Source organism: Gopherus evgoodei, chromosome 14, assembly GCF_007399415.2.
Source record: "Gopherus evgoodei ecotype Sinaloan lineage chromosome 14, rGopEvg1_v1.p, whole genome shotgun sequence".
Taxonomy (NCBI): Eukaryota; Metazoa; Chordata; order Testudines; family Testudinidae; genus Gopherus; species Gopherus evgoodei.
The window spans coordinates 18,232,851-18,252,435 of NC_044335.1; the positions used below are offsets into that span (position 1 = coordinate 18,232,851).

The following is a 19,585-nucleotide window of genomic DNA, read 5'->3' on the forward strand; positions in this document are numbered from 1 at the left end:
CGCTTAGCTGTTTTTACTGAGCAAAGGAGTAGAAGGACAGTATTCCAGATGCAGTGCCCTCATCTATGACAATCCAAGCACTTGTGTTCCTTTGGGTAAGTGCACTCTGAGGGCCAGATTTTGGATGCACAAACACCAAGTCGGCCATTTATGCCTGTAATTACTTGACTTGCATGTACCATCTCAGTAGTTGCACACACACACACTGGCCTAAATTTTGTGTGTTCATTTGCACTTAGTATTTTTTAAAATCCAGCCTTGTGCAACAAGTCCATTCTTGACGTCTGCTATGGAAAGCAAGAGAGGAGAGCCAAGTTGTGCAACTCAGGAAAAGACCAGAGGCTTGAGTAACAGGGGGGTCTGTGGCTGACTGAGTGTAGAGACATTTGACAATTTCCCTTGAAAAATGAGGCTCAGCCTCAGGAGCTGCAGAAGTTAGGAGTGTTTTCTCGTAGACACACAGTATTCTCCTTATGCCATGAGATTCCTAGCCATAGAGTGAGGTAGTAATGGGGGCGGGGGAGTATTTGTCCTTTCCAACTCACTTTCCAAGAGCATATCTTTTTAAAAGTGTCATGTGACTTGGTTGATGAAGCCCAGGAAATGTTCCTTCTACATGAAATCCTAGGGCAGATTTTTAAGGTTCTGAGGCCTCTTTGTATGAGCAGTTGTGTGAGCATTTGCGCACCTGACTTGTTTGAAAATCTGACCCACTCCCTGTATTTCTATTAAAGCATGATTTTTCTCCTGCTTTTCACGCCCTTCAAAACCCAGATTTCTCCTGTTCTTTCCCATTCTTTTTCCATTGCAGAAAGCACAATAACTCAGTCATGCACAATTTAAACAGCAGGTGCCCCAATTCTAGCAAGTAGGTGTATGTGGCTGGAAAATGCTCCTCAAGGGAATAAGGATTTTATTCCTTAAGGTCTTAAATCACCAGTTGTCCACATTTCTTTGCAATCGCTAATCTGGTTTAAATAGGGGAGCTATTTAATGAGACTAGCATTGCTTTAGCACTAATCTGTTGGCATTACAGCTCAACAAGGGCTTCTTCCAGGTGATTATAACAGTGTTAAGAACTGATGTCTGTTGTCTTCTCTTAACCAAAACACAGGGAAACCTTTCTTTGCTGTGTGCTAATACAGCAGCACCAGATTTCCCCATGCACATGCACTTCCACTGCCCATGTGCAGACACCTTCATTCATTTGCACTTACTATGGGCCCCTCTTTCAAAAAAGCTCAACACCCATTTAGGCAATAAAATAAGTGGCCAGATTTTCAAAAGTGCTCAGTACCCCCCAAGCTCCCATTGTGTCATTGATGTCTTGTTTACATGCCTAAATAGAAACTGAGCCCTAATTGTGGGTTCTGAGTCCTTGAAACTACGACCCCATGTACATATGCACACAGCTATCCCTTGACAAAGAGCAGATCCCTATGACTGTTTAAAATATTGCCTGTGTCTATAGCTCCTATTGTCACTGTCTCCTGGTGACAATTGGTATACTTTATAAAGCACCTTCAACCCTATTTTTAGCTGAGGAAACATCCCTTGTAATTAGGCTTTGAGTTTTACTGACATGAAAAGAGTCACAATATCCATCTCCTTATCTTGAATTGAGTTAAAACCAAATCACCGCAATGTAGCCCCACATTAGGCCACATGTCTTATCTTTTGTTTTTCACTTGGTATAATGTGACTGTTGGGAGAAAACTGCTGATTCTCCTAGCCTGCCTGACCTCCTCTGGGAACAGGACTTTGTGCAAGGCAGAACAGACCCATATCAGATCACAGACTTGCAGGAGTGCTGAGCTTTGTGCTTTTTATCACTTTGCTTCCTCCTCATTTCCTTTAATCCTGGCTCTTTTATCTGAGGCTGCTGGTGTGTCAGTGACAGCCTGGTACGCTTAGCAGCATACTAAAGGAGTTTCATCAGAACTTTGTCCTAACGTGTGCTGGGCACAAAGGATCAATAAGATCTCCCCGCAGGACCCATTCTCAGATTCAGAAGTATCAGATCCAGAGCATGCAGACTCTCAATGAGGGAAGAGTCAGTAGCCATTACAGAGGGCATCAAAAATTCCCCATGTGTGAAAGGACTTGAGAAGCTTATGAACATGATTATATGGTGGGGTTGCCTTCAGTACCAGGAGACAGGACTTGATGAGCCTACAGGTCTCTTCCAATCCTATGTCTTGTGTTCCTATGTCAAAATGGTGACTGGATTCTGCAACATGGAACATGGAACCAGCATCACCCTTTGAAATTTTATACGATCTTTAACACCCCGCCAAAGAGAGCAAGCAGTATTATAGACACCCGCGGGACAGGAAGTAGATTATAGGTAGTTCTGACCCATACCCAAATAGCCACAAAAGAACAATCTTTGTATTCTAAGGGTGGGGCCCCTCCACTATGCAACTCAGACGAAAACCCGGGACTAAACTGGCTCAGGCTAACTCAGTTTAAACAGCTTTGGCCAGCCAGTGAATTCCCATTCTCATACGTCGGCCAAACTGCATCTAAATTGAGCTAGTCTCAAATAGTTTAAAACCACATTTTAAGTCAATTCATCAAGCACAGTTCCCAGCCCAGAATATAGGGCTTCAGAAAAAGGCATGGGGCTACCAGCTAGTTTTGGTCGGTCAAATTACTCTTTAGAGATGACAAGGATTACTGAAACTGCTCACTCCCCTCCTTCATCTCTACCTGCTGCTTTGGTTGCTCTGTTCCCTTCCCCTTCTCCTTCCTCTGTATTTGCTTTCAGTTTTGGACTCATCTTTCCATTTGGGACGTGTCCCTATCCTCAGTGAATCATATTCTGCTTCCTATGCTCACCTCAAGTCATCATTATAATACAGCATGAACCAATAAGATCTTAGCTGCACCATTGCAGAATGGCTATTTTAGCAAAGTAAGTAGTGTCTGGAAAGCACCATTTAATTACATCAGTGAGCCCATTAACACCTTATTAAAAACCAGTGCTCTGGTAGAAGAATCCATCCAACATCTGTAGTTCATCTCACCAGTATGCTCTCTCCTTTAGGAATTGCAGCAGATCCCTATGTCAGAGTCTTGGGCCTCTACAAAAATCATTTCATTTATGTTAAAAATGACAGTTGTAGGGTTACAGTGCCTGATTCAAAGCCGATTGAAGTAAGCGGAAAGGCTCCCATTGACTTCAATGGAGCTGGTTCCAAAGCTGTAAACAACTGAAACAGGTTTGATGGAAGAGAACAACATTTTGCAGGGTATTTCACTTGACTGAAATTGCAACATTTTGGAGAACCATCTCTTTGGGGCCAGACATTCAGAAATGTATCTGTGCAAGGTGTGCACAAAGGCAGGACTGGTAATTGTGTGCGTGCAAACCTGACAATGTGAGCCTTCGTCATCAGAGAGACTGTAGAAAATGATAGATTCTTTGCGGGCAGAAATACTGTGCTGTCATAATGCATGGCATGGGAGGAGGCGTAGACTGATTATTAATTACTGCTCTGGTTGTTTCAGTTTCAGATAAGCACCACTTTAAGAATGAGCAGGTGATGTACAGGTTTCGGTATGATGATGGAACGTATAAACCAAGAAGCGAATTGGAAGATATCATGTCCAAGGTACTCGATCTCCCTTGCAGGTTGGAGCCTGATAATAACTCTGAATAACAGTTATAAAAAGTGTCTTTTTTACATCTGTTTGGCCATGACCAGCACTGTAGCTCACTGTCCAAAGCTAGTAAAACCACTGATTTGTATCATTCTGCCATCATGGTAGTGTAGGAGACTTTCTCCCTCTCATTCCTCATCCTGCCCACTTTTCATGCCATTTTGGATTATTCTATTGATTAGGAGAAAAAACGAGGCCTAATGATAAATTATTATTATTATTATTTACATACATCATGGCTGCACCCAAAGCCCCCAGTCAGGATGAGGGTGTGAATTCTGTAAAAACACAATAGGCTAATTTATACTAGCCAAAGCCTCCTTCCAGTTTAAGAAGAGAGGTGATGTAGCAATGGTGTGTAGATATTTAGGGTTTTTTCCTGATACTTACATATATCTAAGGTGAGTTCCAGTGAGCCCCATCTGCCCCTCAATCTGTTACTAATTGGCTGGTTTCTTATGGCCTTCACTTCAGAGGTGGTTCTTGAGGAAAGGTCAGGAGGAGAAGAGGGGTAATTTCATGGGTAAGAAGCAGCATAGAAGAAGCTGAGCTGGTTGTGTGAGAAGCTGATGTACAAGGCTGCTGTTGCTGGCAGAGCAAAGGAGGTGGGGTGACACAGTAAGAAACAAGTGTGGAAAAGCTGGCAGAGAGGTGAGAAGGTACTTGGAGGTGAAGACAAGAAGCTCACACTTGGTAAAATGAGACTAGGGAAGCCAGCGAAGGGGGACTCAAACAGGGGTGTGATTCAATCAGAGTGATCTTAGCAGCTGCAGTTTGCATAGGATGGAATGGGGGTGGGTGCTGGAAAGGAAGACGTTAGAGGTAGAGAGCAGAAGTGAAACCTCAGTGCCAGGGATGGGAGAGAGATTGTTGGAAGTGGAAGGGGAAAGAGAGGAGAAGGAGAAGAGTTTCTAGAAACATTTGATCAGTCTAACTCCTGGTGAGAAGATCTTGTCCAGGGCCATACTACTATAGTTCCAGAGCTGCTATAGCTATTCAATATGGTTTTTAAAAAACACTGGATCTGGTGCATAATTATAAAGCCACATTTGTTTTGTTCCTTAGGGTGTGAGGCTCTACTGCCGACTGCATAGTCTTTACACTCCAGTGATAAAGTAAGTTCTGCTTGTCTGTTGTGTCTGTCTTTCTTAAGAGGATAACATGTTGCCATTTGAAATCTTCTCTCTTTCTCGCTATAACTTGTAATGAAACAGTTTGCTCAGTTTATCCAGGCTCCTTTGCTACCATCCCATCTCCACAGCTGGGATTAGCAAAGGTGCTTCTGCTGAAGAACCGTAGAACTGAATTCAGGAGGGCTGGTATCAGGGCCATTCTGGAGTCTGCTTTCTCTACCCATTCATCACAACCCTTAGCTTTAGAGCATTTATTTACCCTAGGTATATTCCTGAGTTTGGGGTTAGAGAGGTCATATTAATAAGTGATGCCTGAATCAGGAGAGATCATGGAGGTGCATCTGTTGCTGTTGCTTGTTGCAGGCAGCATTGTTTGTTTTGTTAAGTTATGTAAACTTACTCAGAGGCTGAAGCAAAGGTCTCATAAAAACCATGAAGGGATAAGTCCTGACTTTGGCAAAAAACTCTTACTGAATTCGGCAAGAGGATAGCCTGGATAGGGGCTTTGGAATTTGACCTTGTGTAAACAAATATCAGCTCAAGGCATAGAACTAACTGAGGTGCACCAGTTAACCTGCTTCCAAGACATGGGATTTTTAACCCTTAATGCCTTAATGGAATGTCCAGATCCACAGTTACTGAAGACTGTGTCATGAGCCTATCTGAGGTTCGGAATGAAGCGTTTGGATGTCCTGTTCCGCTGCCCATGGTTGAGAATGGGACATTTTCACTCACAGGAACTTTCTATTTTAAGATTCATACAATTTTGATGACAAAGAATAACCCCTGGGAAAAACAAAGATAGGGTATGGTTGGAGTCCCAATTTGATCAAAGTTGACCTCCTGTCCCTGAGTTGCTCAGGAGATGTTCCAAGGCGAAAGATACTTTTGGCATGACAATGCGCTATCTGCAGAATGGACACACTTAATCATAATTCTGCCTAACTGAAGAGACAATTACCCTGGAGGGTAATGCAGCTCTGAGTAGGCAAAGTGGCAATGTGTGTGTGTTTGTGTGTCTGCCTCATCCATTAAGAAAGTAATTCATATGTAAAGCGGAAAAAGTTAATAGTAATGTGAGCCAAGAAAAAACCTCCCTGACCTCTGGGTCCCTACAACATCAGATGGATTGTGCTGGGTGCAGCAGTCTCATGAGATAATGATCAGCAAGGAAGAAATCACCACCACGAGTCCATCTCGTGGCATTTTAACAATGTACCATTTTTGCTACCAGGAGATTCTCTAGCCATCCTTTTATTTCAAAATTAATCCAGGTTTATGATGGGATGGAATTAAATGGAGTATGACCTGGTACTGTGAAAAATTACAGCCACTGAAAACTTTGGGCTCCCCATGGATAGACTTACACCTTCAACACTCTCAGACTCTTCTTTGAAGCCCACCGTCCTTCAAACAAACTCTTCTTACCATCTGCCCAGGGTGGACTGATGTCTTCCACTCCTGAATCTCTGATCCTCCTGCTTAACGACAAGTTTCAGCCTGTCCCAGCAGGCAGCAGCCTGGCACCATTCAGCTGTTCGTTGCCCCAATACCCACCTGTATTGCCTTTCGATCACTGCTGTGTCTGGCATCTTCTGATCCTACCATTCCTGCTGTCATAAGCTCCTGGTTGAAGAAGCTCACTTTTCAGAGCATGCTTAACATTCTAAGAAGCTGGGAAACCTGCTGAAATTGGAATATCTGGGTGTAAATGCCAAGAAGTATTGTGGGGGAAACAAGAAGTCCCTGATTTTATGACTCTGTGGATATTCCCTCTGTCACAATCCTAATCTGTTCCCTTTACTGAAAACACACTGGCCTCAACACAGCATCTGCCTTTGCAGTTTGTTCCCATCCACCAATGATTTTACAAAGCCTTGAGGCAAAATATGATGGTGCCCCACTGGCAGCAGAGCATGTCTTATTTTGGAGGGTGTTGCCTGAACAGCAAAGTATGTGAGGAGGGCATTGAAAGAGGAAATAGTTAGATTTGTGGAAGACCAGCAATAGATGATTGACCAGCTAATGATGGTGAGGGTCATAGCAGGAGTATTTGTTTATTCCCCTGGCACTAGTGTGTGAGTGGTAGACAATACTTCCCTGTGTTATGGGGGCAGTAGGTATCATGCTACTTTAATTTGTCTGAGGCAGGGCAACTGGCTGCGATTCAGGCGTTCACACAGATATGTTTCCATATTTTGGCCATCACCTGCAGCTGATGCGTCAGTGAGTTTAGGTCCAGACATCCTTCCTGAGAAGCATTTAACTGGCAGCAATGAGAAACTGGGCCTTGGACCAAGAGCTCAAAGCCAATGAAATTTTAGCCCTTTCATCCCAGTGTCAAAGCTTTCCCTGTACACTGCTGACCAACATTAAAATGCGAGGAGCCACCTCTCACAATCTGTTCATTAGAGCTCAATATTTTCATGCTCTGCTTTATTATTCTGACATTTCCAAGCACATTTGCTCATGATAAGTGTGTGGGAGGGGGAAGGTGCCCACAGAACTCCCACAGCTTTGTGCTGGACTTAATGCGTTACTGGAAGCCAGGCCAAAAAATGTGTGTAAACACTATGGGGAAAGCTTTTGTTCTGAGGACACACACTTCTTGCAACTGACGAAGTGGGTATTCACCCACGAAAGCTCATGCTCCAAAACGTCTGTTAGTCTATAAGGTGCCACAGGATTCTTTGCTGCCATTTCTGGAAATGTCACATTATTTTTTCAAGTTCTGGAAGTGCTACTTCCCCTTCTAATTTCTTACTCTCTGGGTTATGCAAACATGCAGGCTGGAGTTATTTAAAACAGCCAGACACAGCCCAGTCGCATCTGTAGGTGACCAGTAAAGGAAAAATGTGGGTAGGGTGAATTTTAATTTTAGATTTTTCTTCTTTGTCTTTAAAAAAATCTTTTGTATAGTTTGGTGCTAATGAAAGGGGCTGAGTTGATAGCACCAGAGAGTAAAATCTTCTCTTGAGCTATAGAACAGGTACATCCTGGCAGTAGCTGTGAAAGTTTCTCCCACAAAGCTGTGCTAATGGACCTCAAAGCTGAATTGGAAGGACCACCTCTGGGCTGAGAGGGGAATTCATCCTCCGTGGCCCATTCAGCAGTTGGCCTCTCTGCTGAGACTGCCAACAAGAGCAAGCCAATTAATGCAAATTATCTGCAGTAATGGCTTTTGCAATGTGGGACAAGGAATTGGATCAAGTTCACCAAACTCATTTCACCCAGGCCAGTGAACAGCCATAAAATGGAAACAGCTTTCATTCACTACTGCCCTGGGATGTATTTGATCCAGTGACCTAAAGGTAAAAGGCTTTATATCCCAATGTCGTGAGCCACCTAATCCCCCTTGCTTTAGAGACTTGAGGCAAATTTATTTTCATAAAGACCCAAAGCATCAATTATTTCCATGATCTTGGACCTGGAATGGACAAAACCTCTAAGGAGCAGTGAGTTATAAACATATTTTCTTTGTCTCAGGAATGGTGCTGCACTAGATGAGAGCAGGAGTGTAGAGGTGCCCGACCATATTAGAAATCCTAAGTACTGGCAGTTATAAAAAACACTGTATTTGACCTCTTCTCCCTTGATATGGTGGGAAACAAAATTTAAATTCCAAGTTTCAGAAAAATGTGGATCTGAAGCTGAACATATTGTTGATCTGGAATATGTTTCTCATCCAGGCTGTGAGATCTTCCCTAGTTTAAATCTTGGTCCTTTCTTCTAGAAGAACAGAGTAGCTTCTACTTTTTAAAAATTTTATTTAATTTAGTTATAATGCTACACAAAACAGGGATGGTCTAGCTGACCTCGTAGGTCTTTCCCATCTATAATTCCTTTTCCTGCAAAAAATACAGATTGTAATAATTTACTCATTTATCCAGCCTAATCGAAATGTGTACATTTTTATACTGATGTTTCTTATTTTCTTTGACCTAAGAGACCGAGACTACCACTTGAAGACCTACAAATCAGTCATCCCTGCCAGTAAACTAGTGGATTGGCTGATTGCACAGGTAGGAAAATGTAGATAAATAGTACTTATGTATATTGCTGTCATGCTATCATTGACAGCTTCTGAGTTGCAAATGCCTGTTCTCACATCCTGGTGAAACTGTAAATAAGAAGAGGGCAGAATTATCTCCTGTAAGTGTAAACAAACTTGTTTGTCTTAGTGATTGGCTGAACAAGAAGTAGGACTGAGTGGACTTGTAAGCTCTGAAGTTTTACATTGTATTGTTTTTTAGTGCAGTTATGTAACAAAAAAATCTACATTTGTAAATTGCACTTTCAGGAAAAAGAGATTGCACTACAGTACTTGTATGAGGTGAATTAAAATATACTATTTCTTTTGTTTATCATTTTAACAGTACAAATATTTACAATAAAAAATAATATACACTTTGATTTCAGTTACAACAGAGAATACAATGTGTATGAAAATGTAAAAGAACATCCAAAATATTTAATAAATTTCAATTGGTATTCTATTGTGTAACAGTGTAATTAAAACTGTGATTAATCACAATTAATTTTTTTCATTGCAATTAATTTTTTTCTGTTAATCGCATGAGTTAACTGTGATTAATCAAAAGCCATAGAACCTGAGTCTCCCTTACATAAAGACCCCTTTATTTTAAGTTCTCATTGATGAAAAGCACTATATAAGAGCTAGATATTATTATATTACCAAAGTGACGTAAAAGGGCATTTGTGTAAATGAACGTCGGGCCTAGAATGTTCTTCTTCAGAAAGGTTCTTTCCAATTGCATTTGACATCTTTTTACATTAAGGAAACAAATGTGATTGAAGACACACTGTGGGACTCCATTTACCAAATGAAACAGATGAAGGTGGAGGCTACCTATTCCTGCCTAGCAAAGGCAGAAGGAAAGCAGGCAGATTAGAGCTCAGGTTGTTGAATCTGTTCCATGTGGCTTAACAGGGTCCATGGAGAATGGGGGAAAAAGAAGCTGCTGTGGCCAGAAGGGAGCAATTTAAATCAATCTAATGCGGCCATGATTGTAGTTAATCACAGTACGGTAGGCAAGAGGATGACTCAGAGGTCAAAATAAAAGATCAGTCTTAGGTCTGAAGAAAGTGAACTCATTTTTTCCCCTCCTTTTCCTCATTCTATTCGGTTAATCCAGCCTGCAGGTTTGCTGTTCACTGAATTTTCCTTTACACTTCATGCATTAGGCTTGAATCATCTGTATATAGAGGCTAAATTGATGTGTGTGTGTGAGAAAAATGTCTGGGGTATTCATTTAGTTAATAGGAACATGGTCAACATTTAACTTCTGCATCTTGGCCTTGGCCCAATTCCTATTCATGTCACTGGGGACATTCCTTTGATTCTAGTGGGAGTTGGATTGAGTCCCAAATTTGCTAAATTAAAAATTAAAAATATGATTTTTTTTCTAACTGGTGGCACTACAAATTCTTCCATGGATATAAAAATCCAGCTGGATTCTTCCTGCTACTTATGTCATTCCTTCCTTTATGAATAGGTCCTATGGAACTTAGTAGTAAATTTTCACTTTTCTATAGTTTTTTAAACTATCCCATAGAATTTAATAGAAAATTGCTTCCATGCTATGGAAACCTATAGGATGGTACAGAAACATATAGAAAGATGATTATTTTCTATTAAATTCTGCAGGTATTTGATTAGTTTCTCTAGAACTCTAACGCACTTCTGTAGAATTCTATTAGGACTTTTCTATAAGAGCAGTAATAAAGATTGTGTAATTAGAATTTAGCTGGTGGCCTTGTGCATTAAACAGAATAGACTCCCAACTGCTCTTCCATAGCTGTGTTGGCTCTACAGGAATGGAAAGGTGTTTGTATCAATAAAGCAGATGCAAGTTCCAGGCATTGAGGGGAGCATAGGCAGCATGTTGAATGTGGGGGTGATGTCATTTTTATGTGGCCACTTTTCTGACTATAGCTATGCTGTAGGATTTTATTGTCATAAGTGCTCTGCAATTATGAGAGTAACAGTCAGATTTCCAGTTAGACAGTCCTACAGAGAGCAGCCTTCCTATGCACTTGCTTGGAATCCTCACCCCCAGATTGAACTGTTATCTTACAACTGGTCACGCTTTGGATCTTCTACCTAAATATTTAACAGCTGATTTCAATGGGAGCTGCTGGGTGCTCAATCTTTGGAAAATCAGTCCACCTTTTAGTTACCCAAATATGGCCTTAGGAATTTAACTTTAGGCACCCATTTTTGAAAATCTTGATTGTGGTGTCTAATGTGATTTCATAATTAAACGCATCACAGAAAAGGGATCTTGGAAAAAATGCACTTTCTGGTTCTGACAAACCCTCTATAGTCAGGATTTTAAGTAGAAAATCATGGTTTGATTTAGAAATGTTGTACAAAAATAGTGAAGAACATTGTTTCCTTTAGATTCAATGACCCAGCATAGTACTTTAAGGATGGAATCTGCCTTCTGTTTGTCATTTTGACTGGAAAAGTCAGGGGGATCTTTCACTAATAGAAGAGCCTGTTTTTCATTTCCTTGGCCCTCACAAATATTCTAAAGATTCGGCAACACAAAAGAGTAAAAGCTTTTTTCCTATAAAATAAATGATATTTTAGCCATCATTTGAGATCCTAAACCCTGCCTCCTACTTGGAGAATATTGTATTTTCTTGCATCTGTCAACAGTCAAGCTGAATTTGGTCTTGAGCGACACTTAGCTATCTGTACATTTAACCTGCCATTTAAATTTGATACATGCAACAATCCCTTGTGTATCACACGCTCTCAGAATCTGAGCCAACATAGAGCCTAACTGCCTGATTAGCAGAGATGCTGAGCACTATTAGCTCCACTGACATCAATGGAGCTGCAGGTGCTCAGCACCTCTATCAGACCTATTAAACTGTGCAACTTGGAATACTAGTAATGCATATTCAATATCAGAGAGTCTTTGTGTGAAAGAGGGACGCTGTGGGATTTCCATAAGCCTGGAGATTTAATGCAGAGCTTGCTTGACTTTTCTGTTAGTTATTTCCTGCTCACAATGGCTGGATTTGGTCTCAATCATCTCCCATTCTGTGTCTAAGGTGTGTTCTGTATTCAACACTAGAACACAGTATTAGCCATGACATTGGAGGGAAAAACATGGCTGATGGGAGATGGGGTATTTATGTCTCATCCCATGGCATGGGGCTAAGTCCTGGAAAATGAAGACTTGTAAGAAAGCCTGTGTTAGGTTTTTCTCCGGTCACCCTCTGTCGGTGGAGGGCTTCAGTGGTCATGCCTGAAAGGAGAAATACCTGCTCCAGCATCAGTGATTGCGTGGAAATTTATAGATAATCCACTAAGCGTTCATGCAGGTGAACGGCTGGATCCTATCACCTTCATGTTCCAACCTCATCTACCTCCCACTGACAGCTGGCTGAGAAGAGATGAATACGGGCCCTTCCCATAAGAATGAGGGCTGCTGTAATTGATGGAAGCTTAATAGCTGTAGCTGTGAGGAAAAGGCTCCAACAATCATTCTTGTGCTTTCTTCTGTATCACTATGAGCTGGTCTGTAGAGGCCACTTTCCTGAACTGATCTGTAAAGGTCACTTCCTTCTCCTCCTTCAAATCCCTGCTCAAGATCTGGTTCTATCTTGATGCAAGAAATTAGCCAACTAACAATAGCTTGGTATTGAGTGGCGGTTAAGGAAGGATGAATGAGGCTCTCACCCATCTTTGTAATCCCCAATCCTGGGCCAAGCCAAGGGCCAGTTTAGGTTCCAGAGAAACTCACAGCAGCTTCTGGACTTCTTTAAGCCTCTTCCCCCTCTCCCCCCTGAAACAGCCCCCAGGAGGCCATTCTAACAGCAAGAGATCACCATAATGCAAGGGCCATGTCCTTTTCCCTTGGTCACTCCCCGTAACTTGGGAGGGGGAAGGGGGGGCCACAAAGTAGGTGGTGTAGGCTAGCTGTGGTGACCCTGTGCCACACAGGGATTCTCTCATATGAGGAGGATGTTCAGATGGTTACACATCCCCTTTGCCTCACCAAAGGCGTGCGAAGAGACTGTAACAGTGGCCACAGGCTGAGCCTTGTAATTGTAGATTCTAGACCTATCCGCCCTCCTTTGTATGTTGCTTTGCTTCTTAGACTGTAAGCAGGGCAGGGACTGTCTCCTTACGTGTGCAGACAGCACCTAGCACATTGTGGGTTCTACTGTAATGCAAATCATAATCGCCATCCCAAGACAGAGCACCAATGAGAGCATCCCAAAGAGAGTGCTGCTGGGATGCTAAAGAACAGCTCCTTTGGCTCACGGGTAGAACTTTCACCATGGAGGTGTGTTTGTGTGCATCTCTGGGCATTTCCTTCTCTAGTGTGGGAGTGATTCTCAGCTAGTGTAAACTGGCATAGCTCTATTGACTTCTTTGGAATGACGCTGACTTACACTCGCTGAAGCAAAGATTTTTGTAGGCATGTTTGTAGTGGACAAACCATCCCTTCCTGTTAATTCCTCCATTCTCTCCTCCATACCATCCTTTCCTCTGTCTTATCCAAAGCCTTTCTCTATAATTCAGACAGTTGCAGCGGCACAGGAGCCAGCAAACAGAGCTGTAAACAGGGGAGTTTCAGTGGGAGTTTCCAGGGGGAGGTTGCAGGGAGACTAAGACAGAGGAACCGACAAGCAAGTCAAGGGATAGGGTGGTGGTCTGGTGCCTGCCGGGGGCTTGTGTTGTGTTGACCAGCAGGCGTCAGGTGGGAAGGCCATGACTGATACAGAGGCAGCAGTGAAAGACACAATGAGGATGACTGGATGTGGAAGCTGCAGCATGTACATGATCCTGGAGGGGGTGCCTGAAAAGAGCTTTGTCTGCATGAAGTGCCACCTGATAGAGCTGATGGAAGAGAAGATCCAAGGACTGGAAATGCAGGTGCAAACTCTGGTTGAGTTCAGAAGGGGGTTTGAGCAGACGATGGAGCACAGACACGAGGGGGCCGAAGGGATAAGCTCAGACGTGCAGATGGAAGCAGGACCAAAGAATTCAGAGGAGAGACTGCTGGGTGAGGAAAGTGGATGGTGGAAGCATGTGACTAAGAGAACCAGGCAGGGGAAAGACGGGCCAGTGAAGGAGAAATAGAACTCAGGAACAGGTTTGCAGAGTTGGAAAATGAAGAAGGGGCACAGCAGGTGGTCGCTGAAGGAGAGAGGGCAAAGAAAAAGAGAAGAGCTGACAGTCCTGCAAGAGGAGGGGAGGAGTCAATGGAGGCAACACCAAATATAAGCCCCAGGAGGATTGCAAGGGGGAATAGGAATCGAGAGGACTTGCAGCCAGTGGGTGTGGAGAGATAGACTGGAGAAGCGCACTGTCACCAGGAAAAGGCAGGTCTACGTGATTGGGGACTCCTTACTGAGAAGAATAGACAGGCCTGTGACTAGAGCTGATCGGGAGAACAGAAGGGTGTGCTGTATGCCGGGTGCTAAGATACAGGATGTGGACCTGAGGCTGAAAAGGATACTAGGGGGAGCGGGGAAGAATCCGTTGATTGTCCTTCATGTGGGAACGAATGATACGGCTAGATACTCTCTGGAATGTATCAAGGGAGATTATGCCAGACTGGGGAAGATGCTTAAGGAAATTGAGGCTCAGGTGATCTTCAGTGGGATTCTGCCGGTTCCTAGAGAAGGGCAACAAAGGTGTGACAAGATTATGGTGATCAACAGATGGCTCAGGCAGTGGTGCTATAAGGAGGGCTTTGGGATGTACGGCCATTGGGAAGCATTTACAGACAGAAGACTGTTCTCTCGGGATGGACTTCACCTGAGCAAGGAGGGAAATAGACTTCTAGGATGGAGGCTCGCCGACCTGATTAAGAGAGCTTTAAACTAGAAATTTGGGGGAGATGGTTGAGAGATGTTCAGGAGATCTCCAAGCCGGAATTTAACCTTGAGAGGGAAGTAAACAAAGTAAGAGGGGATACAGCCGTGGACAGAAGAATTGGCATAAGGAGGAAGGGTAGTGTAGATAACAGACTAACAGGTGATGGTGGTGGTAGAATGTCCATGCCTAACAGGGTACAGAATGTGAGTGAAGCCAAACGGCAAAAATTAAGATGTCTGTATACTAATGCGAGGAGCCTAGGGAACAAAATGGAGGAACTAGAGCTACTGGTGCAGGAAGTGAAACCAGATATTATAGGGATAACAGAAACGTGGTGGAATAGTAGTCATGACTGGAGTACAGGTATTGAAGGCTATGTGCTGTTTAGGAAAGATAGAAATAAAGGCAAAGGTGGTGGAGTAGCATTGTACATCAATGAGGAGGTTAACTGTAAAGAAATAAGAAGTGATGGAATGGACAAGACAGAGTCTGTCTGGGCAAAAATCACACTGGGAAAGAAAGCTACTAGAGCCTCCCCTGAGATAGTGCTTGGGGTGTGCTACAGACCGCCGGGATCTGATTTGGATATGGATAGAGACCTCTTTAAAGTTTTTAAGGAAGTAAACACTAATGGGAAATGTGTGATCATGGGAGACTTTAACTTCCCAGATATAGACTGGAGTACAAGTGCTAGCAAGAATAGTAGGGATCAGATTTTTCTGGATGTGATAGCTAATGGATTCCTTCACCAAGTAGCTGAAGAACCGACAAGAGGGGATGCCATTTTAGATTTGGTTTTGGTGAGCAGTGAGGACCTCATAGAAGAAATGGTTGTAGGGGACAACCTTGGTTCGAGTGATCATGAGCTAATTCAGTTCAAACTAGATGGAAGGATAAACAAAAATAGATCTGGGACTAGGGTTTTTGACTTCAAAAGGGCTAACTTTAAAGAATTAAGGAAATTAGTTAGGGAAGTGGATTGGACTGAAGAACTTGTGGATCTAAATGCGGAAGAGGCCTGGAATTACTTTAAGTCGCAGCTGCAGAAACTATCGGAAGCCTGCATCCCAAGAAAGGGGAAAAAAACCAAAGGCAGGAGTTGTAGACCAAGCTGGATGAGCAAGCATCTCAGAGAGGTGATTAAGAAAAAGCAGAAAGCGTACAAGGAGTGGAAGAAGGGTGGGATTAGCAAGGAAAGCTATCTTAGTGAGGTCAGAACATGTAGGGATAAAGTGAGAAAGGCTAAAAGCCAAGTAGAGTTGAACCTTGCAAAGGGAATTAAAACCAATAGTAAAAGGTTCTATAGCCATATAAATAAGAAGAAAACAAAGAAATAAGAAGTGGGACCGCTACACACTGAGGATGGAAAGGAGGTTAAGGATAACCTAGGCATGGCCCAATATCTAAATAAGTACTTTGCCTCAGTCTTTAATAAGGCTAATGGGGAGCTTAGGGGTAGTGGAAGGATGACAAACAGGAATGAGGATATGGAAGTGGATATTGCCACATCTGAGGTAGAAGCCATACTTGAACAGCTTAATGGGACAAAATCGGAGGGCCCGGACAATCTTCATCCGAGAATATTAAAGGAACTGGCGCATGAAATTGCAAGCCCGTTAGCGAGAATTTTTAATGAATCAGTAAACTCAGGGGTTGTACCATACAACTGGAGAATTGCTAACGTAGTTCCTATCTTTAAGAAAGGGAAAAAGAGTGATCCGAGTAACTATAGGCCTGTTAGTTTGACATCTGTAGTATGTAAGATCTTGGAAAAGATTTTGAAGGAGAAAGTAGTTAAGGACATTGAGGTTAATGGTAATTGGGACAAAGTACAACATGGTTTTAGTAAAGGTAGATCGTGCCAAACCAATCTGATCTCCTTCTTTGAGAAGGTGACAGACTATTTAGACAAAGGAAATGCGGTAGACCTAATTTACCTTGATTTCAGTAAGGCATTTGACACGGTTCCACATGCGGAATTATTAGTCAAATTGGAAAAGATGGGGATCAATATGAGAATTGAAAGGTAGATAAGGAACTGGTTAAAGGGGAGACTACAACGGGTCATACTGAAGGGTGAACTGTCAGGCTGGAAGGAGGTTACTAGTGGAGTTCCTCAAGGATCGGTTCTGGGACCAATCTTATTTAACCTTTTTATTACCGACCTTGGCACAAAAAGCGGGAATGTGCTAATAAAGTTCGCGGATGACACAAAGCTGGGGGGTATTGCTAACATGGAGAAGGACCGGGATATCATACAGGAAGATCTGGACGACCTTGTAAACTGGAGTAATAGTAATAGGATGAAATTTAATAGTGAAAAGTGCAAGGTCATGCACTTAGAGATTAATAATAAGAACTTTACATATAGATTGGGGATGCATCAGTTGGAAGCAACAGAGGAGGAGAAGGACCTTGGGGTATTGGTAGATCGCAGGATGACTATGAGCCGCCAATGTGATATGGCCGTTAAAAAAGCTAATGCGGTTTTAGGATGCATCAGGTGAGGTATTTCCAGCAAAGATAAGGAGGTGTTAGTACCGTTATATAAGGCACTGGTGAGACTCCACCTGGAATACTGTGTGCAGTTCTGGTCTCCCATGTTTAAGAAGGATGAATTCAAACTGGAACAGGTTCAGAGACGGGCTACTAGGATGATCCGAGGAATGGAAAACCTGTCATATGAAAGGAGACTCAAAGAGCTTGGCTTGTTTAGTCTAGCCAAAAGAAGGCTGAGGCTCTTTATAAATATATCAGAGGGATTAATATTAGGGAGGGAGAGGAATTATTTAAGCTTAGTACCAATGTAGATACAAGAACGAATGGGTATAAATTGGACACTAGGAAGTTTAGACTTGAAATTAGACGAGGGTTTCTAACCATTAGAGGAGTGAAGTTCTGGAACAGCCTTCCAAGGGGAGTAGTGGGAGCAAAAGACATATCTGGCTTTAAGATTAAGCTTGATAAGTTTATGAAAGGGATGGTATGATGGGAGAGCCTAATTTTGGCAATTGATCTTTGATTATCGCCAGATAAGTATGCTCAGTGGTTGGTGATGGGATGTTGGATGGGATGGGATCTGAGTTACTGCAGAGAATTCTTTTCTGAGTGCTGGCTGGTGAGTCTTGCCCTCATGCTCAGGGTTTAGTTGATTGCCATATTTGGGGTCGGGAGGGAATTTTCCTCCAGGGCAGATTGGCAGAGGCCCTGGAGGTTTTTCACCTTCCCCTGCAGCGTGGGGCATGGGTCACTTGCTGGTGGATTCTCTGCAGCTTGAGGTCTTCAAACCACAATCTGAAGACTTCAATAACTCAGGCATAGGTTAGGGGTTTGTTATAGAAGTGGATGGGGTAGGGTTCTGCGGCCTGCTTTGTGCAGGGGGTTGGACTAGATGATCACATTGGTCCCTTCTGACCCTAGAATCTATGAATCTATGAATTCAGCTTCCATAAGCAACATACTGTCTGCTTGTACATGTAACAGAGGGAAATAAGCATCTTCTAGGCACAGAATTTCCTTAAAATTACTGAGGAGGTGCTGCTAAGTCAGCTCAGGCCATCAGAAGACCACATCTGCAGTGGCAACTGAGCTGGCAGCAAGTAATTTGAGGATCTGGGCACCCTGGAACTTAAGTGTGTGCCCTCTTAAAGTGGGAGCATTACTTCCCAAGGCTCCCCGGCCTAGATAAGGATCTGAATTGGAATGGAGCTCTTGCAGCTCCCATTGACCTGAATTTGACTTCAGTGTGAGCTGCAAGTGCCCTGAAAATAACAAAAGAATATGCAGAGCTGGGAGCATTCCTGATCAATCTGCAAAACTGTGCAGAACTGCACCTTGATTTTAAAAGAATCACAAGCATCTGCTGGAGACTACATTGGTACTGACAAAAATCGATTCACTTGTGACCTGAGCCAGAATTTGAATCCAGAGCCCCAGGGATGACAGAAGCTAATCTACCAATAGTTGGTCCACATTCCACCTGGAAAACATTAAGTGGTAATTCTAGGAAAGGAGGTATGAAAGTAAAAGGAAGAATGTAAAGCAGAATGCTGTTACAAAGATCATTCTTCTAGCCCATTGCTTTGACCATGTCACCCCTCTTTGAATCCCTCCACTGGCTCCCCTTTCTCTAGTGCATCAAGCATAATCTACTTGGCTTCATTTTCAAAGCCCTCCATGGCCTATCCCTACCCTACCTTTCATCTTTTACTCACTACTGAGATGTAGACTCCCATCTCTGATCATAGGTGCTGGAACTAAAGGTTTGGGGAAGGGGGTGCAGCAACACCCCCTGTTTTGAAGTGGTTTCCATTATATCCAGGGTTTACAGTTTGGTTCAATGGCTTTCAGCACCCCTAATATAAAAATTGTTCCAGCACTCCGCCTCCGATTGGCTCATGATGCCACCCTCCATCACCCCCTTGTTAAATTTCCAAACAGGTGCCTTTGTGCTCTCTCCCATGGTGCCCCTCGTGCTTGGGAGGAGCTCCCTGTAAACATCCCCAAAACTAACTCATCCTCCTCCTTCAAAACCCTCCTGAAAACTCTCCTTTACAGTGATGTCAACAAAAAAACATAGCCATGGTTGGCCTCTAGTGTATTGAGAGCGCTGCCTATCATGCTGGCCAGTAGTGTCTCCTTGTACTCCCATCTGTCTGTCTGTCTGTCTCTATCTGTTGTCTCTTGATTTATACTTAGATTGCAAAGCCTTTGGAATGTCTTTTTGCTCTGTATTTTTATAGTGCCTAGCGCAGTGGGATCCCGATCCATGACAGGGGCTCCTAGGTGCTACTGCAATACAAATAATAACAAAGGGCTATTGGGCCTTATTCACCACTATGTTAGCTCATTGTTTCCCGGGGAGTAGCTCCATTGAGTGCAATCCATTAATTACACTGGCATGAAACCAGAGTAACAT

At 43.0% G+C, this 19,585-nt stretch overlaps 1 protein-coding gene across 4 annotated transcripts in view; it reads left to right on the forward strand.

The window, feature by feature from the left end:
- Positions 1-19,585, forward strand: part of PREX1 (phosphatidylinositol-3,4,5-trisphosphate dependent Rac exchange factor 1) — a 238,754-nt gene that overhangs the window by 151,050 nt on the left and 68,119 nt on the right. For all 4 annotated transcript variants that reach the window (XM_030533287.1, XM_030533286.1, XM_030533285.1 and 1 more), the window contains 3 exons: positions 3,514-3,617; positions 4,732-4,781; positions 8,746-8,821. In XM_030533287.1, coding sequence (XP_030389147.1) covers positions 3,514-3,617; positions 4,732-4,781; positions 8,746-8,821 — 230 coding nt within the window. The remainder of the gene's footprint in view (positions 1-3,513; positions 3,618-4,731; positions 4,782-8,745; positions 8,822-19,585) is intronic.